The 25,991-nt window shown below is 40.8% G+C and overlaps 1 protein-coding gene across 1 annotated transcript in view; it reads right to left on the bottom strand.

The window, feature by feature from the left end:
* The window catches only part of PTPRN2 (protein tyrosine phosphatase receptor type N2), a 643,008-nt gene extending 627,246 nt beyond the window's left edge, over positions 1-15,762 (bottom strand). Inside the window, exon 1 of the mRNA XM_051812861.1 lies at positions 15,497-15,762. Coding sequence (XP_051668821.1) covers positions 15,497-15,632 — 136 coding nt within the window. The 5' untranslated portion in view covers positions 15,633-15,762. The remainder of the gene's footprint in view (positions 1-15,496) is intronic.
* Between the last annotated feature and the right edge of the window lie 10,229 nt (positions 15,763-25,991).

Genomic DNA, 25,991 nt, shown 5'->3' with positions numbered 1-25,991 from the left:
AATACGTAATATATTACATTGATGTAGAGCTAAAATGTGCTTCAAGACAAGGAAGACCATGCTATCCTTACAGAGAGTTCCTGTTACTATGGTTCTCTCAGTTTTAAAACTTTCAATGAGAATATATTTGCCTTTCATGCAATATGTTTTTTAGGTAAAACAAAGATGATAAACTTGAGCATCATAAAATATTCTTAAGATGCAGGATTTGGAAACTATCCCATTTGATGTTAAGGTGCAGATCTCAAGTTTAAAAGTTCACAGAGATATATGAGAAAGTTTGGATGGGAGTTCACTCTGCTCTACACTTCTCTGTCCATCACAGCCCTTGCTCACACTGTGGTGCTTCTGCACTTGGTGCAAATTTAGGCAGTTTTGCCAAATGTTCCTGGAGTGCCACTCATCTCCTCATCTCATCATCTCATCTCATCTCATTGTGATGCAGACACGTAAAATGGGTCAGATCAATTATGGCCCACAAGTGCCTCCTTCCCCTCAGTGCCTACAGATGGGACACAGAGGGACTGACTCAGCTGCAGACAACTGAAGTGAGATGAATCTCACACCCCACAACTCACCATCCTGCAGAAGTTTTCTCAATTAAAAAAATGTTCAAGTGTTTCTTAACGAAAGCATATTTAAGCAAAAGAAAAAAAATAATTTAAGAAGACTGATTTTTAAGTATCTAATCTAACATAGTCTAATTTCTGAGAGAGTACTAAATTGTTAGAGCTGAAAAGGAATTTGCTGCATGTTGCTGTTTCTCGTGGGATCATCAACAGGTGTGCTTTCCAGGCTGTCTGGGATTAGAAAATAATGAAAAATTGAGCAGAATCTGGTTTTGCTGTAATTCTCACTGGAGGACAGATATCTAAACCTTTTGAAAGCTTTTGAAAGCACATAAAAACACACCTATTTTGGTGAAAGCAATGTATTCTTTGAAGACAGTTGAGAAACAGGATTTCTTTTCCTGTTATAGAAAAACCAGATCAGGTGGCAGACACCACAAGAAGGAGAAGTAAAAAAAGAACCACTACTTCCATGAAAATTCCACTCACATTCCGCTCTTATGTAATTAAAATTAAAAGATGGCTTTATTTGGGGGTGAGGGAGGTTTAATCAAAACCAACTGACTTTTCTGAACATTCTGATCCTTATATAAACTAAAGCTCCTGGAGACTATCAACAGTCTTTCAAATAAAAATGTGGTTTTCAAAAAACAGAGATTTAGAGGATACTTCTAATAAAGTTGGATAAAGCATAAAAAGTATTCTAGTTAATTCAATCAAAATATTTAATTTGGGGTCAATTTGTAATTTACAATTTAGAATCTATAATGCATTTGAGCCAGACACGAATGGTGGGACTTCAGGCGAAAGAAAGACGGTTTTTACAGTGAGGTTGGTGAAAAACTGGAATATGTTGCCTGGAGAGGTGGTGGCTGCCCCATCCCTGGAAACATTGAAGGTCAGGTTGGATGAGGCTCTGAGCAACCTGATCTGGTTGAAGATGTCCCTGCTCATTGCAGGGGGTTGGACCAGGCAACCTTCAAAAGGTGCCTTCCAGCCCAAACTGTTCTGTGATCCTGTTCTCTGAGTCTGTGACTGATTTCAGGTGTTTCCAATGTCCCTTCTAAAGCCTGGCAATGCCTCCTGGGTGAGTTGAACAAGGAAACCTCCCCCAGTGACCAGGCTGGGGCCTCTGTTGCACAGCAGGAGCTCAGTAATTTCCCTCCTGCACACCATGGGCATGAGGATCTAAAGATACAACTTCTACCAACTAGCAAACCCTTCACTCTGCCCTCAGGTTGCCAAACCGGGCAGTTTAGGCTGACAAAGTCCAGTGTTACCTTAAAAAAACCAAATTTTTAAATATTTCAGTACTTTACCTTCTGAAAAAATAATATTTTTAAATGTTTTATTCCATTAATGCATCCTTTTCTTATTTTTTTTTGTCCCAAGATGGAGCAAAACCAAACAAATATGAGAAGCTCCCATAAGGAAAAAATTCCAAATGTTGAACAGATAAAATTAAAACCTCTTCAAGAAACACCCTCTGCTGTAGTCTCTTTGTCCCATCAGTCTGTAGGGGAACATTCAGGGGTGGTGTTTGTGCTTGGTTGGCTCTAGTCAGAAGGAGAAAACCATTCAAAGAGCCATATCAGATTAGATCAAAATACTTCTCTATCAGAGATCAGTAGCATTTGCTGGGGGAAAGAAGGTCAGAACGGGGCAGTACATCATGACACTCACCTTGGTGTGACCTTCCCATTTTCCACCCCTCTGTCACTGTGGAAAACCCTCAGACCTGTCACCCTCACCCCAGCCTGGGCAGCTGATCCCCCAGCAGAGGTGTGTCCCTCAGCAGGGGCACAGAAAAAGGGAATCATCGCTCTACTAATATTTTAGAGCCTCATATAATGGGATGGCAAAATATTCACTATCTGAAATTACCCTTTTTGTCTTTGAACCACTTGACTATTTTTTGGTAAAAAAAAAAATCACACTGTGAAATCTGGAAGATTCAGTCAAGAAGGACACTAAAGCTTTTTGTCAAATGTGAAAAATATTACTTTACTGTTGCTACAGTAACATCTTCCTAACAAGCCCTTTAAATTTAAACACTGTCTTAAGAGAGTTCTAGGTCAAGTTATAAAGCACAGTCAAGCTCTTCAGAGGAATCCAGTTCATATTCATCATGGATAAGAATGCAACAGAAAAGGTGAAGTAAAGTTTTTACCTGTTTCCATAATGACTTCTCTCACTTGCTGTGGTCTGTCCTACTTTATTTCCCCTTAGCCACTCAGTAGTCTCTCTTCTAAGGACACAATTCTCAATTGTCTCTCAGGAAATTTCCTAATGATTTTTTATCCTAGAGCAACTTATCATCTTCATTAAAAAAAAAAAAGCTTACATTTGCAAAAAGATATATTTGCAGAAATAAGTCTTCACCTCCTGAGATGAGACCAAGAACAAAAAGCTATTTCCAATTTGTCACTTATGGAGAATAACTACACATAGATAATATATGAACTGAGAAATTGTGGACTGAATACAAAACTCATTCATGAGATACCTGGGGATTATAGCAGGAGTTTGTATTTATTTTTTCTATAATTATGCAATATTTGGTGTTCTCTCAGTGGTCTTTAAGGTGAAGTCCAGAGTCAAAGTCATTCTTCTAGGGAGTAGCTGGCAATACGTACTCTGAGGATCATCTTTGGAAGAGGAGGAACAACCTCTTTCAGTTTTCATGCAGTTGTAAAACATCACTTAGCAGATTTTTGGCCCCTGTCTAGTTTCAGAGAAATATTCTGTTCATTTGCATCTTCTCCAATGTAGGTTTTACAGCCCTGCTCAGATGGCAGCACATCCCTACTCACCAGAGCACAATGAAACCCAAACCCTCTAACTCATCCTAAAGTGATGTGCCATAGCAGTTTTGCAGAAGGCACTCCAAGTAGCAGATTCAAGGCAATTTTAGGAATTTCTCTCTAGTTTCATTTTAAAAACCCTGTTCTAATTATCTTATTTGGAAATGCAATGAATTCTTTGAGTAACCCTAAAAATGTATGCAGGTGATAGCACTATGCAGTTTGAATTACAGACTTTTCTAGTGTGTAAAATTCTGATGTCATCAAAGTGCTCAATTATCAAAGAATTGAGGGAAATTAAAGTACAGATTCTGCAAAAATTCAAAGAGTAATCAAAATTGCTGTGACCTATATTTTCCCATGCTGAAAACAAAAAGGATGACACTCACATTTACTAAGTGACAACAGCACTTACCTACAGTTAGGTACATGCTTAACTATTTGCATTGGTAATCAGAACCAAAATTAAACTTAAGGCAGACTTAATCATAGCTTTCAGGTAATAAACTGTTACAGAAATAGCTCTCCTGTGATTTATGAAGTGAAAAAAATATCCTAATACCTGATATACTTTATTCACAAATGAAATGTGACTAAAAATAAATTATGAACAAATATAATGTAAAATGCTGTGGAATGAAGCAGCAATAAGAAACTCCATAGTGAAATTAATCTATTTCCAACAGAGCTGCCAGTTCAACTCTTGCTTACAAACACTGGCAAAAAGGGCTGTGTACTGACTCCAGCATAACAGATAATATTGTAGTCCACTGACTTTCAGCTAAATAATATGTATTCAGGAAGTGTCATATTGGCAGTCTGCAAATGGTTCCGTTTTCTTTTTCTTTTTTTTTTTTTATCACAAACTGGTATTTAGTTGACATCTGTACAGCTGGGAAGGCTTTCCAAAGGTTACATGGCAGTGCTGAAGCTGGTCAAACAGAGTTCTGTTAGCACAGCTGAGGGGAGCTGGAGGGACTGGAAGGAGGAAAAAATCCCAGGTATAAATGAGGCTCCTCTAAACAGAAAGGTGGGTTCTTCATGTCAAGTCAGTATCCATTTTGGAGGATGAGACTTGTCCAAAAATAATCTGTCTCTGGGGAATTTAATTAAGCATTCTGATAACTAGGCTACTCTGACAGTCTGAGGAAGCCCAACCAGGATCACAGGTATGAGAATATGATCTTTACTGCACCTGTTTCTATGAATAACAGCTGCTTTACTGAACTCTGCATAGAGTAGAACACTTGATTTTCGTTTGAACATGAACATTGCCTAACCCTGAGGAGTGACACAGGTGTGGCTGCCCTCAGTTTTCCAGAGTGACATTCCCAAATAAGGTAAGGTTCACACCCCATTCTGCAGGACCAGGGTACACCACCAAACAACCAAATTCTTTGGCAAGAATTCCCTCCATTGAGAAGAATTAAGCAGAGTATCTTTGTCAAATGGAAGGAAAACATGGGAACCCCTGAGCAAGTCCATCTTCCAGACTGCGACAGAGACAACAGAAAATTGACTAGAAAGAAATTGTTCAAATATTTGTTTGCTAATTCTCTGTCTTAAATAGAACATAGAAATATGTCTTAAACATATTCTGTAAAATCAGGTCTAGGTAAGCCCTGTTTAAATATTTGATGTCTTAAGTCACCTTAAATCCTGGAACCCTGGACTAATATCAGTGACATCAAAAGGAACTGAAACTGCAACCCCTCTTATTTACATCAAACACAGAAACAGCTTCAGGAAAACTGGTGAAGCTACTCATGAAAGGTTGTGTTTTACATGCCTCTGTTCATAGTAGAGTCTCCTTGTGCAGGGATGAACTTTCACCTGAAAACAAGTTAGTATTATTCTAATATCAGATGGACAAAAGGAAAGATACTGAACGACAAGAAGCCCATTCCATCGAAAGAATGTTAGGTGGTCAAACTTCTGTACACACAAATTCAGATTCTGGGAGTTTCATGCATAGTTTTAGGTGAAAATCATCACCCTTTACACGTACTATTTAATTTAGTCTCTCTGGCATGAACCTCCCTGAACTGCATGTTAAAAGAAAGAAGCACAACCACTCTCCTTTTAATAACCTGTGTAGCCACCCCATCTCTGGGTGGCTGATCCTTTCAGAGCTCTTCCCTACCTGCTAAACTGTGAAAGTAGTTCCACAATCTGAAGAGGATAAAGCATTGTTCTAAAATTCTCTCAAGCAATTCTTTAATTAGGAAAGTTTGACAACTGGGTGTGATCAGCTCCTTCATTCAAGCTGAATCAGATCCTTCAGCAAAGCTCTCTGTTCTGCTCTCCCAAACACCAGCCATTTGACAGCTGGTTATTCTCCAGCCTGTGTGTTGTGTCCGTTTCCTCCTCCCTTCTCAGTTATTTACTTTCAGATTACAACCGTTTACAGCAGGTGTTACTCAGACAAACAAAAGCAAATGGACAGAAAAAACACAGTCCTCATTTGTAGATCTTTGTTGGGTGGCATAAAACCAAGCACATGTAGCACTGAAACAACCTTCCCATTCTACTTTTAAATTGCTATTTGATTATAGCATTATAAGTTTCATATTGTCTAGAAGTGTGAGTGATTGCTCCCAATGAACATGATTGTTTTATTTTTCTGCAGCTCTTTAGATGGAAATTCACCACATAGCATCAGTTAACTTTGGTTTTTCCTTTGAAATTTCTCTTTTCATTATTGTTGCATTTATTCTGAATATACAATCTTTATAGCTGCTCTTTGTCCTTGGAATTCTTCCACTGTGTGTAACTTATAATGGTAAACTGTAACTATGAGCTGGCCTACTTAACTAAAATAAACTTACAGATAGGTAGTACTAAACAAGAATACTTCAACAACTTTGAAATTTCACTTCAGAACTGAGGAAAGAAAAATTTGCAGAACCTGACCCCAGATATCAAGGGTAAAACAAAAAGAACAAAACAAACACAACCAGATATTTCTTAAATATAGAGGAAGCAAAAAAACAAAGTTTAAAGGAATACTCTGTGCTGAAGAATTTTTGGGGGAGAGTTATCTCTGCCAACTGTGTCTTTAAGTGCAAGGTGCATTCACCTATCTAAATGCTTGATGATATTTGGCTTGGTATCTCGTTTTCATTAATACCCAGCTATTTCCAGGAAGTCATGACAGATGACTAATTACCAAATTTCTCTTTGCCCTCCTTCTTTTAGGATATAAGTAAGAAGTGGGATAGTCAGCAGTGACTAGAGCTTTCTCCAACAAATGGAAGGAGTTGCACAATCTACAGGTTGATACCATGAAATAAGAACCAGTGCTTAGTGAGAAGCTGGGCTGGGAGGTGAAGCCAGGTCACAGAAGAGGTTTGGTGTAATATTTTGCTGGTGTAAGTAAGGCATTGCACTGACTACATACTGAGACTACTGAGCTGTGCTAAAATCTAATTTGATATTAGATATCCAATAAAGCTGAAACAAAAATATTTTATATATAAGGTTTTCGCCAGTAGCAATAAAATTCTAAAAAAAACATTTTGCCACGAGGAATAAAACACAAGGTATTAATTCTTTAAAAAAACAGCATAGACATTCACATTCTTTTGTGATGATTTATCTGCATTAATCAAGGCTTATAACTTTTGATGCCACATTTTTAATTCAGCACTGAAGAGTAAATACAATTTAGTGCCTGACTTATAAATCAATTCTGTAAGAGAGGCTGGGTTAATAGGAGACTGTCTTTTATACAGACTCAAGTCAAAGTTTCATGCCACAGAGAGGTCAGGAGAAATTGTGGCACAAACTCATCCTGCCTCCAAAGCCATCTCCCTGTTGCCATTTCATGGACAGCAGCACTGATTCCAGTGCTGGTTCCACTGCTTGAGAGTCGGGCTGTGGCTTAGTCCATTTTTTTTTTTAATTTCAGCCAAACCAAAACCCTTTACAAAAGCAAGATCAACACTTAGTGTCAGGAAGACTATGAACTTTTGTTATTGCCATTTTGTATTGCAAATCTGCAGCCTGATAGTAATTGAAAAAACCACAGACAATTTTGTAATGTCCAAAGTCTTCCTCAGGCCTGAAGACAAGGCACGACCTTCCAGGTGAAGTAAAGCTGTTGCCTGAAACAACTGCTCTGAGTTTAACTGAATTGTATTGACCAACCAAAAAAGTTGTAGAGAAAGGACAACCTACCTGGTGCAGATCAGAATATTAAAAATAGAAGAGGTTATAATATCTTTAGCCCTTTTAGGACAGGAACAGACATACAGGTAATTATGTCCTGCAAAATAATGAGAGCAGAAGATTTCTGTGTGCCAGAAATCCAAAATACCTCATTGAGCATCCAAGATTGATTTTCATAAGGCATTTTGTAGAATATGCTGAAGTTCAGATCTGAGATCAAAGATAAATTGGGGGAGAGGGAGTAAAAAGGGGGCGGTTACATGTATCCGGATATTTCCTCACTTTTTATTGAACTTTGTAAGTTTATTACAATATGTGGTGAGTGTTTGGTCCCCATTGCATTGTTTTCCATGAGGACATCTGGAAGTGTGTGACATTTTGGGAGGCACATATATCTCTGCACATTACCTTGTGCTTGCTGGCTGTGATTGCAAGCTTATGTAACTATTGTTGCCTGCTGTTGAGCTGCGACTGAAAGAAAAGACCTCACACCCACTACAACCAGCTGTACTTCCCATGAAACTTCTAGTTACTGATTTTACAGGCTAAAATAACTTGTTTAATCAATGTGTTAGTCTGAAGCAAAATAAGTATGCAATACTAAGCACTCCCTGTCCAGAGGGACTTTGTATCAACAAACTATGTTTGGTATTTAAGTATGTTCCACTCAAAGAAACTATAGGGAAAGAAAACACAGCAACTTACCAAGCTACTTCACAGAAAATTTCTTCTCAAAAGGAATAAAATCTATAAAGTTAAGTGCCTCTACTCTTTTCAGAAAAAAAAAGGTCTCTAGTTGTTTGATGAGTACAGATGCTCTGAATGGCAAAGTGTTATGGGGAAAGCTATAGTGTATTGACACTATGAAATGTTTGGGGTAGCTACAGAGCCCTTTCACTCCCTGCACAAGTAAAGCCACTAAAACTCACTAAGAAAACTCATTAATCCTGTGTATGCATTAATATCCATACCCTTCATGCTTTCACTTGACTGTCCAAAACTCATGTCTTCACGGTCCCCTTCCTTCAGCTCTCCAACATGAGACTCCCCTACCATTTCTCTGTCTTGCCTGCAGACCTCCTGCTCATTTGTCTGCTTTTATCCCTTTGCTTGCTCATTCTGTTACGCCCATTTCTGCTCTGGCTCCTTCAGAGGTCACCTTCATTGGTCTGCAATTACCAGAGGGTAATTTCCTCAGAGAAATTTCTTTCCAGGATTACAAATATCCATCAGCCACCTCACTTGTTGCAGTCCCTTATGTGACAAACCTGCCTGACTACTCACAGAACCCTCCTAAACAGCTCACTTGCAAGACCTATAGATCTCAAAAAGTAGTAATGTAGTAATGAAGCAATGTAGTAGATGACCCTCAACCAACCTAATGTTGGATCAAGCTCCTTCATTAGTGTCACCTCCATGGGGAAAGACAGGTGAATCAATCTCCAAACATGTTTACCTCTCCCCAAATTTAACCTGAGCATCTAATTTTTGAAGAGTTAAGGTGCAGTACCTACCACTCACATATTTACAGATAGTTACCCTGGCCTGGGAAATGTATTAAGATAACACTAAGTGAAAAGCAATAACTGCACTCACTTATCTGACCTATGTTAGATATGTACAGTTGGGTAAAATTAATTGAAAATTATAAACTAGAAATAGGTTAAAAAGAGCCTAGAGTGATTAGCTCAATTAATTACATTTAGTTAGATGATTCCTACCCCTTACATTAAGAAAAATAAATCCTTTCTATTCCCAGAGCAGTTTCTCACAGTCTGCACACATTTCTTCACTCTGTTTTTTGCAACAGCTTTGGCCTGAATGAATGAGTTAATATTTCTATTTTGTGAATCCCTTCTCCTTCTTGTCACCTGCCCTCATTTTCTTATGCCTCAAAGTGGTCCATTGAACATCTCAGTTTTGCTCCATCTCAGTTTTGCTGCAGCATTTGACTGTCTCTTCAAAGAGAACTAGTAACTCCATTTAATCTAAAATTTACATCTTTACAGATCATATACAACTCACTAATCTCCATTTCTGATCTCCAATTCCAGTAATTTTACTTCTACTAAAGATTTAATTTCTCATTCTGTCTTTTAAACATCCACATTCCCAACATGTCTCTATTCCTTTTCTCCTCTTATGCTTGTTGCCCTCCAAACACACACCTCTTAATCTGCATCTTCACCTGCTTACTCCTCATTTGCAAATATAAAACTGTTTGACCAGGAAGAATATTACTCACTGCCTTCCTAGATTTATTAATAATGGCCATGCTGAGCCTAACCAAACACACATCCAGCTCAGCATCCTGGCTGTGACGGAGGCAGCAGTGGACTTTGCCTCTTGGAGGCTTTCCATCCTCTGCTGATTTTATGGCCAAAATCAAATTGATCTTTCCTACAGTTACTGAATGTCCTCCCAAATCTGCCTGTAAACACCAACACAGATTTTAGCAAGACACTGGATTATACTGATCTTGCATGAATAACTGCAGAGATTTTAGCTTGGCTTTGGCCTACACTGTAAGTGGGATGAGGCCAAAATATGTGTCATTCTTGGGAAGCTGGAAAGCTGGAATATACACTGCCTCTTGGCTTACACAGGTCTGCTTATGGATTTGGATACAGAGATCTGGTGGTCACCACCTAAATCTGAGCTGGTGTCCTTATGCTCTCTTTCCAGGCAATGGAAATCTGATGGACACAGGAGACCCCAGTTCCCTGTTTATCCATGAGCTCCAGCACCTTCAGGGACTGCAGTTGCCTTTTCTCACCAGTGGCAGTCTTGTCACACTGATGTCTGTAAGCTGGTCACTGTAAGGACACAGCCAACTGCCTGCTTATCATTAATCTGCCAACATTAATCACACTTTGTTATTTTAGCAGAACTGCCCAAATTTTCCAGGATCTAGCAACTAGGAATTATGTCAGTAGGCTGACTGACGTCATGGGTACAATCATGGTGTGGTGAAGTTCCTGGGACTGATATTACTCACAGGTAGCAAAAAAAAAAGAAGGCAGTCAGGTAGAGATATTCTCTTTGATTTCACTAAACACAGAGAAATGTTGGGGGACGCTCAGATAGGAAGCAGAGACAAGCTTATCTTGCCAAAAACTTTTCTGTTTTCTCTTAATCAGTAAGACAAACAAGAAGACACAAAGAAAAAAATCCCTAGAAATCCCTTCCTATGAACAAACTTTAGAGCACCCTACAATTACTTCTTAACTTCCACTTGAAACTTTCAACAAAAATAAGTTAGGCTGTAAAAAAGATATTATGGAAAAGTCATGACACGGTGCCAAAAATATCAATGAATGTTCTTTACCTGTAATTCAATGGAACTAACACATGGACAGGTCTTGACATTAAGCTACTTTCAAGTTGTTCCCTAACATAACTGATTACTTAAGAAACATTTCTAGGACATGCAAACATATTTTTGATGAAGGGAAAATGAAGTTTCCTACACTGAATCCCTCATGTTCTGAGCACATAGCCTTATCTTAATTTGATTTTTTTGCTGTTATTTTTAATTTCTAGCACCAGTATCATAAATTACACTCCATCATCAATAATTGCATCAAATAAATATGGCATTGAAATACCTGAGTGCCTATGAGAAGTTCCAAATTAATCTCACTAGAAAGTGAGGCAATTTTTTTCTGCTGAGCAGATGGTAACACTTTAATTCTCCTACTTTCCCAGCCAGTCTGCTACAAGCCTCAACCAAAATTTTGATCCAAATGCTACTGAAGTCAATGGGAAGGTTGACATTGACTTGGGTGAGCTTCAGCTCAGCAAGGAATTGTAAAACTTCAGTCCTCATGGATCTTTAGGACAGTTGACAAAGGTGTCTGAGAGCAACAGCAATGTTCATTTTGTTATGGTAACATCTGTCCAACTAGAACTAGACCAAGAAATACTTCTTTTCTATTCCCCATGAAACACCCATGGACACCCATAGGTAAAATCTCTTCTGTGTTTGAAACACTGATTGAAAAGACAATAAAATATTTTTTCCATTTCTCCTACTCTTTATTTCATTTTCTTCCAATTTAGGAATCAACACTAGAGAAACGCTTTCCACCAACAGTAAAGGAAGTCCCCACTCTTGCAGTTTCTTAATTCTGACCAACTTTAATCAATTGGAGCTCCTAATCCATCTCTGAAATATTTTTTCACCAGTTAAACATGCACACAGCACTTTGTGACAGTACTACTATTAGCATGCAACATTTTTTACAAGCCTTTGAGTAAAGTTTCTATCCTCAGTTACACTGAAACCCTGGTGAAGTGTAAGACACTGTCTTTGCTCACTCTATGTGTCAGGAATTCACAGTTACAGGTTTAGGAGCATATTTCATGTTTATAAGCTGAAATGTGACTGACTGGTCTCTTTAGTTATTTAGTTAAAAACTAAATTCACAGGCATTTCAGAAACAAAATTTTTGCTTGTGATTATCTGAATACAACTTTGAAAGAACTTTTATGCTGTGCATGAAACAAATTTGCATTGTGTATGGAACAAATGTTTCCAGAAATTTCCACAGCATATCAATATACTCATTGAAGAAGAAAATGCAGATTGAAAAATGGAATTGCACACAGCACAAAAGATCAAATTAAACTGCAAAATTATATTCACTGAAGGTTATAAGCATCATTTTACACATTAGAGGTCAATGTGAGGGCAGTGCAGCAAGCACACTTACTGTCTTCTGCTACCTGTGAGGACAACTTCTGCTGTAAAGTATCATTGTTCTAGTACTAATGAAAGAACATGATTAAGATGTTCACAGTTTACTTTGTTACCAAGTTCTCTATCTCACCCAGTCTATCTTATGTGAAAATAAAATACCACTGCAACTTTCTGAATCAATTAGTCCACTTAAAAAGCCACACAACAAAAATACTTCAATAGTTGGAGCTGCAGTTTTTACTGAAGGTACTGCTTAGTGTTGTGATCACCAACACAGGAACAGAATAACCCAAATCTGTGGAATTTAGAAAACACGATCAGGATACATTTTTCACAGATGATTATTTTGTAAAACACTTAAAAAGAAGCTCCACAATCTTCAGTGGACTGCATCTCAAAAATGAATGAAGATTTCTTTAGAATACTAAACTCTCAGCTCCATTGTTTCATTAAAGAGTAATTAATACTACTACATACTCAGCTGATTTATTTTTCTGTAGAAAAGACAAGAATCTCTCTCCTGGCCTAGGTGTGGGCAAGAAAAGAGAAAGCGAAAAGCCTGTACTTTTCCTCACTTGTTCACATTTAAAATGCTACTATAGATGATCATAGAATGATGGATGATGAGGGATAAATGTCAAGAAATGGAAGAATATGTGCTTTTGTTGATAATAGCACCTTAGAAAATCACCTTCCCACACAGGAACAATTTACAAAGCCTCATGAATTAAATAGGCTAAAGCAGCACAAATCCAAATATTATATCTTATTTAACTGTAACTTTAAATCTTCCAATTTCTTAAACAAGTTTGTAAGTATGTTATAAAACAAACAGGTCACCATTTGGAAATGGATACTATATTGGAAAGTACAGACAAAGTTGACCATAAAAAAGAGGAGAATAATGAAATTGGATGAAAACATCCTATGAAACTGTGAAGGTCATGAACCTCTACTTCTGAAACAGCTTTTAGGAAGAATTTTTTAAATAATAGGGAAAAAAAAAATCAAAAAAACCTGCTTCTGTAAATACTTGGCTTTTAAGATAGTTTCCAGCACGCATTATAGAGGTTTGATAATGCATCTGTATTCAATTTTTGATTAAAGGTGGGACAAAAAGAAACCAAATGAGTATCTTTCACCTATAACCACAAATAATCCTAAAACTTGGACTGTAAAATTACAGTTGTGTCTAAAAATTGCACTCTAAAATGGAACAGTATCTATTATAATAAATAGTTTGAACTCCAGATTAATGAGACCTGAAGCACTGGTCAATAAAAGAAATAAAGGAACTCTAATGGAAAAGACAGCTAAAACTGTTTCACTTCCAGCAATGCAAACATTTTCCTGCATCTTGTCACACACAATCAATCCTTTCCCATCTTCCACAGAGATCTGTGAGATATCACTTAGCTCCCTAACCTCGCAGGAACCTGAAAGGCTCAGCTTGTTTTGCTGTGGTAGAAATACCTCTGAATGTTACTTCCCAGACCACTGGATTCCCTGTGTAAAATCAAGGCTGCTCTTCCCCCATTCCCTTCCAGGCAAGGACAGCCTTAACTGGCAGACAGGCAGGCATCCTCACCGAGGCAGAAGCACAGGGAAGTGACAAACACACAAACATTGTTTGGTAGCTACAACAAGCTGAAAAATATCCTGTGACCCGGACTGATTTGCAGTTCATGTTTAGGGAGAGAGAAGTAAAACCTGACTAGTTTGAAAGCACAGTGTACAGCCTATTGCATTATTAAAGGTAAAAATTACAGCTATTACTTTCAATATTTTTATGCAAGCTTTCTCTTTAGCAGATTAGAAGAAACAGTCTATATCTATAGCAACCAGGAAAGAGGAGGGAGGGATAAATCCAGTCCAGACCATTTCTGCTTAAAACCTTGCATCACTACCTTCACTATAGCATAATAACTCATTTTTATTGCCACTTGACTGAAAACTCATTACAAACATGGCCAGTTGATTTTAATTCCTTCTTAATAAACAGAATGTCTATGAAGAAAACTGCACTGACGCCCCTGTGGTAGGTTTCCTTTGTTTCCTAAAGTAATTTAATTTTTCTGTCTTAGAAAAAGGTTTCTCAGGGACAGTTTGTTTAGCTCTCATTCTATGATCTCCACAACATACTGTGTAGGTATTAAACTGGGAAAAAATACAAAATTCTCTAAGTTATGACCTTCTTGACTTAAAGTGAGCTTCAGGAAGATATTGTAAGTGAATTACGATGGACCGTATTAATAGATAATAATATTAATAGACATTTCAGATGAGCATACAATCCTGAGTGTCTCACTGCAAGGAAAGGACTGCCAAGAAGAGTGTCACGGGAGAATTGCATCGATCTTAAACACACAGAGTTTGTTTTCAGGACCCCTTCGTGCTAGTGTGGGTCATTTCGCAGGTGGGGATGTTCAGTGCAGATGGTACGTTCTGAAAGAGGAAGGGGTTGGCAGAGAATACCTCAACAGAAAGAGGCTGTTTGATGGTCTGCGCTGGGGATTTTTTGACAGCTCTAAGAGAGCCTTAACCCGGAGCCAGTGCTGATTTCCATCTCCAGCAGAACGAGCTGGGGGTGCACACCAGCAAAGGCTGCATCTGGGGGGGTGTAGCCCGGAGATTTTCTGTCTTTCCTAAATATAAGTGCAGTTCAGCGGGCTGAATCCAGTAAACTGGGAGAAGGGTTACATACGTGGGAGCTGGAAGCATTTTCGGGGACTCGGCAGTGGCGCACCTCGACTCTGGGGGCCCCGTGAGCCTCCGCGGAAGTTTTCAGCGTGTGGGGACGGAGGGTCAGAGCGGCCCCGCTGAGGGATCCCCGAGATCCCGCCCGGGCAGGGAACGCGGGGGGAGTGGGAGGTTTGAGGGGCCGGGAGCCGGTCGGGAAGGACCAGGGGACGGGGACAGCCAGCGGGAGCCCGTGCTGAGGGACAGGAGGATGGGGACAGTCAGCGGGAGATTGTGATGAGGAGGGACGGCAGGACGGGGCCACTCAGCCGGAGCCGGCAGTGAGGGACTGCAGGACGGGGACAGGCAGCGGGAGCCCGTAGTGAGGGACCGGAGGACGGGGACAGGCAGCCAGAGCCAGTGATGAGGGACCGGAGGACGGGCCCCTCACCGCCCGCGGTGCGGGCGCGGCCGCCGGGGCCCTGCCGAGCCGCCTGCGGGGAAGCCCCCGGGCTCCAGCGGAGGACGCGCTCCCCGCCAGCCCCGCGCCCCCCGCCCCTCACCCCACTCACCGATCCGCGCCTCGGCGGCGGCCCCGGCGGAGGGCGGCTGGACGCGCGGGGCGGCGGCGAGCACCTGCAGCGGCGGCGGCGGCGGCAGCAGCAGCAGCAGCAGCAGCGGGAGGACGGAGCCGAGCGCGCCCATCATGCCTGGCCCATCGCACGCCCCGCTCCACTGCCCGCCGCCGCCAGCTCTCACTCCATTGCCGCCCAGCCCGCCCGGTGCCTCCCGCGGCCGCTCCCCGGCTCCGGCAGCCGCAGCAGATTCAACACCCAGGACAGCGACCGGCACCGCCCGCCCGCCCCCGGCCCCGCCCCGGCCCGGCCCGCCCGGCCCCGCGGCGGGGGGAGCGCTCCCGCTGCCCGCTCCGCCCGCCCCGCCGGCACCGCGGGAGGCGGCTCCGCCCGGCACCGACAGCGCTGGGGCTGCCCCCGGGCACGGTCAGGATTGCGGCTCCCCCCGGCCCCACACGGTCCCTGGCCCTGGCGGAGGCCGGGATCCTGCCCGACAGAAGGTCGGTTTGCTCGCATCCCCCGTAAAGATGGCTGGGGATGGGAAGGGAGTTGCTAAATGTGCTTGTTCCGCACACCTGTGCAGGAAACAATGGAGCCATGCAGGAGCAATGGCCATAAACTGAAACACAAGAAGTTTCACCTCAGCGTGAGAAAGAACTTCTTGACGCTGAGGGTGGCAGAGCACCGGGACAGGCTGCCCAGGGAGGTCAAGGAGTCTCCCCCTCTGGAGACATTCCAAACCCACCCATAAGCGTTCCCGTGTCACCCACTCCAAGTGACCCTGCCTTGGCAGGAAGGTTGGACTCCCAACCTTCCAGAGGTCCCTTCCAACCTTAACATTTCTGTGATTCTGTGAAACCAGTTGACCCTGTCAAAGTTTTGTCCTGATACACGTGGCACCTGGGTGGATCGTCCCTGTGGCCTCCTCAGCAGTGGTTTATTTACTAGCCATGCTGAAGGATTTTATGAGCCCTCAGGTAAACACCTCTGTGAGTTTGCCTGGGAGGCGTCCACATGGATGACATGTTCATCCCCCGCCTCCTGTCCCCGATTCACTCCACCTGTGTGGGAGCACCAGTCCAGGCTGCCAGGAGGGATCAGGAGACTCAGGCACAAACCCATGGACGTCCTCCTGGTTCACAGGTTCTCCTTTTCTCATGAACTCATTGTAACAATACTTAGCCATTAACGCAGCAGTCACAGCCACTGAGTTGGAACAGCACAGGTGCTGTGTCTCCTGGCAGGGGATGTGTTTTTGGCTGGGACAGCCAGGTCTGTGCCACACTGAGTGATGGCTGGTCCCAGCCCCCTCTGTCAGTCAAACATCTGCTTTAGTCCTGCTTGAAGTTTCAGATTCTGCCAACCTTCTTCATTACTTCAGCCAAACAGCTCTAACTATACCTGACATGCTCCAGCCCTGGCTTTTACAGTCATGACAGATTCAGGCTCAAGCTAAGTAAAGGTACTCAGGGACTAAAAGTTGTAATACATGAAGTGGCTTTGCCATGGACCAAAAAAGTAAATAACAAAAGCCCACAGAACAGACTAACCCTGGAAGAACACAAACATTCCTCCTTGCTCACCTCAAAGGTGGCAGAGACTACAACACCAACAGATCCAGGCCAGGGTTGACACAAGTCCAGTTACCATGTTGGGACCAGCTGTGACCTGCCACAGTGTATCAGCCAAGCCTGGAGGCCCAGTCAGTGCTTTGCCCCAGGCTTGGGGCAGGGGGAGAGGCAGAGAGCTCGTGGGGGGCACAAAAGGGGCACTTAAGGCTCCTGGTGCCCTGACAGGCAGTTGCAGACTTCTCTTTCTCTCTCAGTTTTGCTCTGTGGGAAAAGCCTGAGCCTCTGTGCTGGGGAAAAGGAGTCATGGCTTCTAGAGCTGGTACAAAGTCACCTCCTTTGTGGTTAAGGTTGGTGAATCAGATGCAGAAAAGGGGCTACATGTGATTTGGAAAACAGAAATTTAAAAAAAAAATATATTGATACTGGATGGTCTGTTCAAGCATTTCTGTCCTTGAGGTCTGTTACATGACTGCTTACGTCTTGCAGGGGAGTGGTTTCACTAAGCCAAAAGGTCTCTTTACCTCAGGAAAATCAATTTTGACGACTCTGAAAGAAATCTGAGCACTGAAAGGGGAGAAACAGAAAAGAAGGGAAAAGCATTCTATGGAAAGGACAAGATGAGAAATGAAACTGCTGAAACATAAATTAGTATATTCTCATGGGTTATGCAAACCATCTGGCTTTAAAAGCTAGGAGTAGGAACATGGAAAAAGGTCATTGGAATTAGCAAAGAACTGCAAAACAACTGAAGGTAAGAAAGGAGCAAATGGCAGACACAGCAAGAGAACAAGTTGTACGTCAAAATACAAAATAGCAGGGATATTACTGGAAGTCCTTGCAGATCTGCAAGGAATGATTTGCATAGCTCCTGTGAATTTATGATCAAATACTATGCAGATTTTAAAAGGAAATTAAAATTCTTGTACCCACTCCATGCAGAGGATTAGCAAAATAATGACATTTGTACAAAAGCATATGAAGCAATGTGAAAAATCAAGACAGAAAGGGCATTCATCAAAGACAGGAAGAAATCCTTGAGTATACAAATTTAGCAAAGACAGTGTGAGTCAAGTGTCAAGGAAAGAGTAAAGAGTCAACTGGTAGGTGAATTAAGCATTTGGAAATAACTCAAGTAGCAAGTCTCAGGATTGGAGAGTGTAAAGCATTTCCCACCTGGCTGTATTTTACAGTTTTATAGGAGGCTGCACCTTAGAAAGATACACAAATCTGTCTTAAAGCCTCAGGAGCAGGCAGACTGAAGTCAGTGGTATTAGGTATAATGAATTTTGTTAATGGTGTGTAAAAACTGCAAGACTTGAGTCTGTGTGCAAATTAGATTAATAACAGTATCACAGTGTAAATAACATGTCACATGTAAGCTATTTGCTGGTTCACAGTCGTTTTCAAGACATTTCTCAGTGCCAAGGTTTTTAATAGTTTGTATAATAAATTAAGCATCCATGTTTAGGTCTACCAACCTTGTGAGGTTGTTTTGATTGAGGTTTTTCTTATCATGTTTTCAGTAAGTTTCTGAACTGTGGAAAAAGAAATCCTAAAGTGTGCAACTCATTGTGAAGATTACTAGAAAGACTAGAAAAATTACTCCATTCCTGAAGTCAGGGATGTTGTGGGGCTCAAACAGAACTGTAGGACTTGATAGTTTTGAAAAAGGGATAGAAGAGGGTATCAGCAAGTGATTTCTGGAAAGGCATATTAAAATCTTTTTGGTAAGGGATTCTAAACTAGCAAAGATATTGAGTAGTGGCTGAGAGGGTAAAATATCAGCTCCCTCTTGGTAATGTGTCTGAGGTGAATGTGATGCTGTATGAAAGAATGACATTGGAAATTATAGATCTGCAAATTTCAGCACAGCAAATAACATATTGAAGTTTAGCTTGTCCTTAATTGCTGGAGCTGAATCTTTTTATGATACCCATTTAGATGTGAAAAACATGCTAGGCAGAGTGAAAGAAGAGCTGGATAATCTATATGATTTTATGCATATGAAAGATTTACATCCTTATCCATGGTAACGACAGCTGAGCAGGAGTTTTTCAAGGAAACACTTTTCTGTTTGAAAATGCTGTGTTGTCTGACTAAGGTTTTTCATGAGAAATATACGTGTTCTAATCAAAAATCCACTAGTAAGGGCCAGAAAAAAAGATCTGGAAGGGGGCAGAAAAGAACCCAGAATGCCTGATTAGCCCAGTAGCCAGAAAACATGTGTAGCCAGATTTTAAAGGTTCACATTTTTGCTCTGGTTGATTCAAAGACATGAAGTAACCACTGGATATTTAGGTCAGCCTCCATCTCAATTTCACTGGGCCGTTCAAGATTAAAAGGAAACAGCCCTGCTAGAGAAGACCTTAGTGGTCAGTAGTTTAGTATGGAAGAGGCAAGAGAGTGAGTATAGAATTTATTTTGTTAATACTGTTTAGAATTAAATATTAGGAGTGGGGTATTAATAAGCTGGAAATTGAATTATTGATAGAATTTTTTAGAGATGTAAGAACAAAAGGTGCCAAAACTACAGGGACCAAAAATTGGGTAGGTGTAAAAAAGAAGAAAAACACAGAATTCTCTTAAAGTAGAACATTGGCAGAGAATCATTTAGGTATGAAGATACACAAAGAGAAAATACTCTTAATACTTACATACTTATAAGTAATTGTGCTATGAATAAAATGTTGTAAACAGGATTAAAATAATACGGGATAGTTAAAGGCTAAGTATAAGAACACCACAAAGGTAGCATCTGAGTCTTACTGTGTATTTAGCTACTGAGGTCATGTTTGAAAGCTTTTGCAGGTTTGTTTTTTAATGACAAATGGGAATTATATAAATACAAGCACAGGTACATCTGTGTGATTGTAGAAATTGTATCTGTGTATTTGTACAGGACAGAACTGCACGTTTTGTCTATTTGCCAGTTTATCCAAGTATAAAGAAGAGCCTGAACAAAAGGTCAGTTCCAGCTATTCTAAATACACTCTACCTGCACAGACAAACAAGCCCTTAAAGAAAAAAACCCAAATACTAAAATTACCTTCTTCATTTTCTTTCTTTCTCTCATCACTGTCATCCGCCCTTCCCAAAATCAAGACTTCTGAGCAGGTTATTGCAGATCATTTGTCCTGTTAACTGGTCCAAAGTCCACAGGGAACAATATCTTTCAGGTAGTTTATCTAAGTTTCAGTAACACAGATATCTTGGCAGAACTTTAAGATGTATTGGGGGGTTGTGAGGGGTGAAAGAGGAGGGAAAGAGATAGAAAGGGTTGTTCTATATCCATGTCCAGACAAGACAGAATTTATACTATTTTATTATTTACATTTTGTGGCTTAAAAGGACATAGGTAAAATATTCAAAGCCTGTAGATGTATCTACAGCCACAAATGGAGCTTTTGCAGGCTCTGCTGCCCATGTCACCTTCACTGTGCTTTTCCGAGGGCACAAAGAGCTGGTTGAGCAGCGGGAAGGCTCCTGCACCTTGCTTGTGAGCTGAGGACTTCTTTCACAAGCCTGTGAAAAACGAGGCCAGAAAAAACATCTGTAGAGCCACCTCTTGCAGTACCATGGTTACAAGAGGAGCAGCAGTGATTGCCACTTTGCACTTTGTTGGTGTGAGCAGTCACAGACTCTGGGTTAGCAGCTTGACGAGCATTGGAGTCTCTCCAGGGTGATCTGGCAAAGACACTCAAACAGTGACTGGAATATTTTGGTTATATTTATTCACTGCTGTTGATGGAAACTTTAAAGTGACAAGATTTATATTTAAATTATGGGAGGGGGATATTGCAACTGTATTGCAGAGGCTGTAATGGCCCTTGGTATTAAAAACCATCAAGGAAGTCAACAGAAATTCTGCACGAGGCACTCACAAGTAGTTTCTTTTACTCATGTATATTGAAAAAGTACATGCAGTACATATAGCTCTATGTATTTTATCCTTTCATTTAGAGAAAATATATCACTTATTCCATGTACAAAAATATAGAATTAAAATACTTAATATTTTAAAGCAGTTAAGAAGGAAAGACTTTACCCTGCAAGAGTGATTAACAATATATCTAAAAAGCCCTCAAGTGCCTGAGACACTAAGATTGTTTAGAGGATGAGAAGCTCTACAGAAGCCTGGATTACTGAGAGGTAAATTCATACCACTCTCTCCACAGCAGTTCAAATACTCACTTAAATTTCAATTTGGTGGTTGTATTCTGCATTCATGAACTAAGTTTATTAAAGAAATAGAAAGTTCCTAAAGGGAAAAATCTTTAACTGGTGTGAAAAGATGTAGCCCCAGGTCATATCAGCAGTGCTTGTGGTCTTTACTTTTCACTTATTCAGTATTTCATAGAATAAAATAGTATATTTTCAGTAGTTTTCATTTCATATCTATAAAACTAGCAGAGCCTTTGACATTTTTAAATTAATTCATACTGAATCCAGTTTAGCATGAAAATAAATATTTGCAGGGTCTAGAAGATATCAGATTGCTTGATGAAAGAGTGTGGTATGATTAACTTTATGAATATCACAGCAATTCAGTTGTATCTAAGAATGATGTTTTAATGTATGGTTGATTTCAGCTATTTCAAAGCTTTTTTTCTTGTTTTCAAAATTATATTAGAAAATGGCTTTGGTGCATGCTAGAAATTTTACTCTAGATATTTCAGCATCACTGACGAACAGGAGGAAAAAGGCCAGAAGAAGAAATCCTTGAGAACTGTGCAACTGTACAACTGACAGAATTTAAAAAAGGAAAAGAAAAAAAAGTAGGCTGATTTTAGTTATGACTGGTAAGCTGTGAGCCAGTCTTTTATTCCCTGTGCTGTAGCTGAATGATAATGGGTTTTATGTGTTGCTGGAAAGGAGCCTAAAGTGGAATGTTCAGGGCCTAAGAGATGAAATGCAGCTACAGAAAATTACCTGTGAGAATAACAGGAGCTGTGACTGACATTAAGTGAAGACTAAACATCTCTGTATATGAGTGCTTAGGGTTCTGTGTTTTGAGCTGACTTGCAGGGCTGCAGGAACCCTTGGTACCAGAGCACCACTTGGGTGTGCATGGCAGTTTGGGATTGTGAGGAAGATTTCCATAATCTCTCCTGATGGTTTGCAGGGATGCTGGAGAGAGCAGCTTCTGTAAATGCCAGCATTTGCAGGTCTGGACTCAACCCAAAGTCGTTTAAGATTCATTTCAAATTCTAGCTGACTTGTTCAAATACCACTTGTGTAATACCTACAGGAAGCAGGGTGCCAAAGCTGTGTTTGATGTAAAACTGGTGGAAAAGAAGGAAAAGGTGGTATGAAGCAACCTTGGATGGATGTTCAGAAGCTGTGAAGAACAGACTCCCGGTGACTCAAGATGGGGATACGATAACTGATGAATCTGGACTCTGAGGCCACTTTTGACATCTTTATATCTAGTGTCAGGCTATAAAAGGGAATTCAGGTTTTACTGGGAGAGGGATAGCTGCTGTGAGAACAAGCACAAGTCACTGATGTGCTCTAGAGCTGGCTCCTTTTGACTGGGAAAGGCTCAATTTCTTGTTAATACTCACCATCACCTCAGATTAACACAGAAGCTGAACTGTGACATGCCTGTTTTGTAGTCATTAGGGACAGATTTCAAAATCAAACCCACCTGAATTCTTACTGATTTTTATGGGCAGTTAGTGTTCTCAGCACAGCTGAAAAACTTAGTCTGAGCACACCACGATGGGTAACCAGATGAAAGGATTTGAAACTTGTAAATGTTTTTTGAGAATGGGTTCTTGTTCTTTGAAAACCAGCTTGAAACCCTGAGGTGTGCACTGAATAATTAGATTTGGCTACCATTGATCAAAATTGATTTGAAATGTCAATAGGAAGGCAAATCTTAAAATTAATTAGGTGCTTTTAATGGGAAGGAGTTCAGAAACAGTTTAAAAATTCTATTTTCATCCATCTCTGCTAATCTGTAAGACTTGATGCTTGGTGAATGGATTTTACAACCAATAACCTATCCCCTGAGATACCCACTCCTCTTGTGCTCAATTAAAGGATGAATGAGATTACTGCACTTTGTCATCCTGAAAGAATAGGCCTGTAGTTGATTAAAGCCGCTGGGGAAGCTCTGGTTACATGTCCCTCTCTTGCTGTGCCTGACTTGGGATCAGTCTGGTTCAAGAGCTGAGCAGCCACACCTGCAGCTGGAGATGGGTGCCTTGAAGTGACAAGTGTTATGATCTGACATCTCACACTGAGTTCCCAAAATTCAGAGACATTTGTTACCTTAGTCTCACCGTGCATTTGTAAGATGGTGATAAGTAAACCTACAGGGAGCTGGAAAGATCCATGAACCTTTGTGAAATTCTGGGGCTGCAGTGAGTAGTGCCATAGTAAGGCCAGTGCAGGAGTTACAGTGTTGTCCTCAGAGCTGGGTGTGAAGAGCTCGCAGCACACTCAGTGCAGAGCTGTGAAGTGAACCACCAGCGGAAAAAAAAAGCACTGACTACTTGCTGTCTCATCAACAGTGAAGGGTTTGCATCATTCATAGAGCAGATACAGGGAAAAGTTTGTGTGAAATAAGCAACTTCTCTTAATGTGATTAAAGACATCATGTCATTCAACACACAATCAAAGGAGAGATTAAAGCTCTGCACGTCTTCATTTTGATACCACTTGACTTTTGAGTGCCTGACTTTTCAGCTCTAATAATGTTCTTATACCATGTTTTTATGTGTCACATGGAATCATAGAATCTTTAAGGTTGGAAAAGACCTCCAGGATGGTTGAATCCAACCGTTAACCCAGCACCACCGTGTTCACCACTAAACCATATCCCCAAGTGACATGTACACATACCTTTTCAACGCTTCCAGGGATAGTGATTTCATCACTTCCCTGGGCAGCCTGTTCCAACGCTTGACCACACTTTCAGTGAGAAAATTGTTCCTAATATCCAATCTAAACCTCTCCTGGCACAGCTTGAGGCCATTTCCTCTCATCCTGAAAACATACAAGGCAGGGTCTGGTTTCACAAAGTGCGGATTCTTGGATTTTCCAGCTCCTTGCTGGGGTGGTGAGAGGAAGTGTGGGACAGGAAACAGTGAAGAAGCCACATGTATTCCTCTCCATTATTTTCTTCAGCATTTCTCTCTCACTTTGGCTGCTATTGCTGAAGATATAATGTGGTTTTGGGGTAAGCTCAGCTGCTCCCTATGTTCTATCTGAGAAACATTGTCCTGCCTACTGTAAAACTCAGAAGCAAACCTGGTGATGACCTAGAAGTTAGAATATTTGCTTCAGTTGTTGTGTGACTATAAACTTGGAGTATCACTGAGTATATATTCATCCTAGTATGCTGGGAAGAAATCTAGAATTGAACAGTATGTTTTATAGCAACTCAGAATGGAGCAAGAGCACCTGAGCTCAGATCCTTTTCAGTCCAGTTTTACAGCATAATACTTATTGACATGGCTTATTTGGAGTAGCAAAATGATAAATAAAACACGAATTAAGTACATAATTTCTAGTATAAAAAATTAGAAAATCTTGCTCAAGGCATTTTGATACCTCGAGTACAAGACTCCTTGGACTATTGCCTATAATGTGTTTCTTTTAGAGGAAGGTCACTGAGGGTATGCTGTGATCAGATTAAAAAAGAGGGAAAGTTCATGGTAATGACAGCTGGGGAGTGGAACATCGTTTGGACTACACTGAAATTACATTATGTGTCTCTGTAAGTACAAGATTATGTTGAGAACAGTCATGGGTTTTGGTGAAACTATTAAAAGTTGAATAACAGAGGAGAGAGGATGCTCTTTTTATGTTCTGAATCACTACTTTAAAAGCCTTCCCGTTGCTCTTTGTTGTAGTTCAGAGTGTTCCAACTGAGCCTCAAAGACCAAACAAAAACACCTACTTTGCTTCTCAAGGGAATCTCCCTCCTAGGCTGAGCATTTCCCGTGAACTTTTCTGCTCTGTATTAACAGAGCTTCTACTGTACGTGACTAAGTGGCTTGAGTCACACAGAATTATTATGCAGAAGTGTGTATAAATGTGGACACTGCACTCAGTAAAGCCAAGGAGTGGCTGCCAGCTTGGAAAGGGCAGGCCGTGACTGAAAACTCTTCCTGTTTAAAAATTCATATCTCCTTATGGCATCCTAACCCACAGGCAGCCTCTCTAGTGTGAGACAGTTATGATGAGGTTGGAAGCCCCTACCCTGTAAAAGATTTTAAAACAAAGGAAGAGGAGTAAAGCAAAGATCTGTGCTGGGGTCCCAGGCAGTGAAGGAAGGGATGAGGGGGCTGTGCAGCAGCAGCCACACAGAGGTGGCCTAGAGAGGAGCAGGGAGGGCTGCCAAGGAGAGCTCCTGCCCTCACAGGTCCCCTGTCTCCCTCCCAAGGAACTGCCTGGAGCCCGGGCACAGCCTGGGGCCCACTGTGCTTGAAAGAAATCCACTGGCAGGGGTGGAAACTCCACCACTTTGTCAAAAAGGAATTTCTCCAGATGATCATAAGACAGACGAACAAGGTTCTTGCTGTGAGGTGTGTGATGGGGTGTTTAGTATTCTATCATGTAATCTCCTATATTGCCAATGAAAGAAAGGAATATCATGGTGAAAAAGTGGTAAAGGCATAAAATTTTACTGGCAAGAATTATATTAAGCACGGCCAGAAAAAAATACTAGGATAAAAATAACTGGCATTTTCTTTCATAAGCAGATGAATAAATTAGAGATAAAAGAGCTGTCCTAAACTGGAACTGCAACAGGAAGGTTGAGAGCCAAAAGGACAAAGATGGTCTTCACAATAGGTTTGTGAAAAACGAATTCTTTGCTTCTGCCTCTAAAAAACTAAAACTGTTTCCATATATTTTTTTCCCCACAAAGTCAATGCATTTCCAGAGCCAAAAGCATCACACCTGTTTAG

Source organism: Manacus candei, unplaced genomic scaffold (genome assembly GCF_025592945.1).
Source record: "Manacus candei isolate 608988 ecotype Guabito, Panama unplaced genomic scaffold, ASM2559294v1 h1tg000089l, whole genome shotgun sequence".
Taxonomy (NCBI): domain Eukaryota; kingdom Metazoa; phylum Chordata; class Aves; order Passeriformes; family Pipridae; genus Manacus; species Manacus candei.
This window is presented reverse-complemented; position numbering and strand designations above follow the sequence as displayed.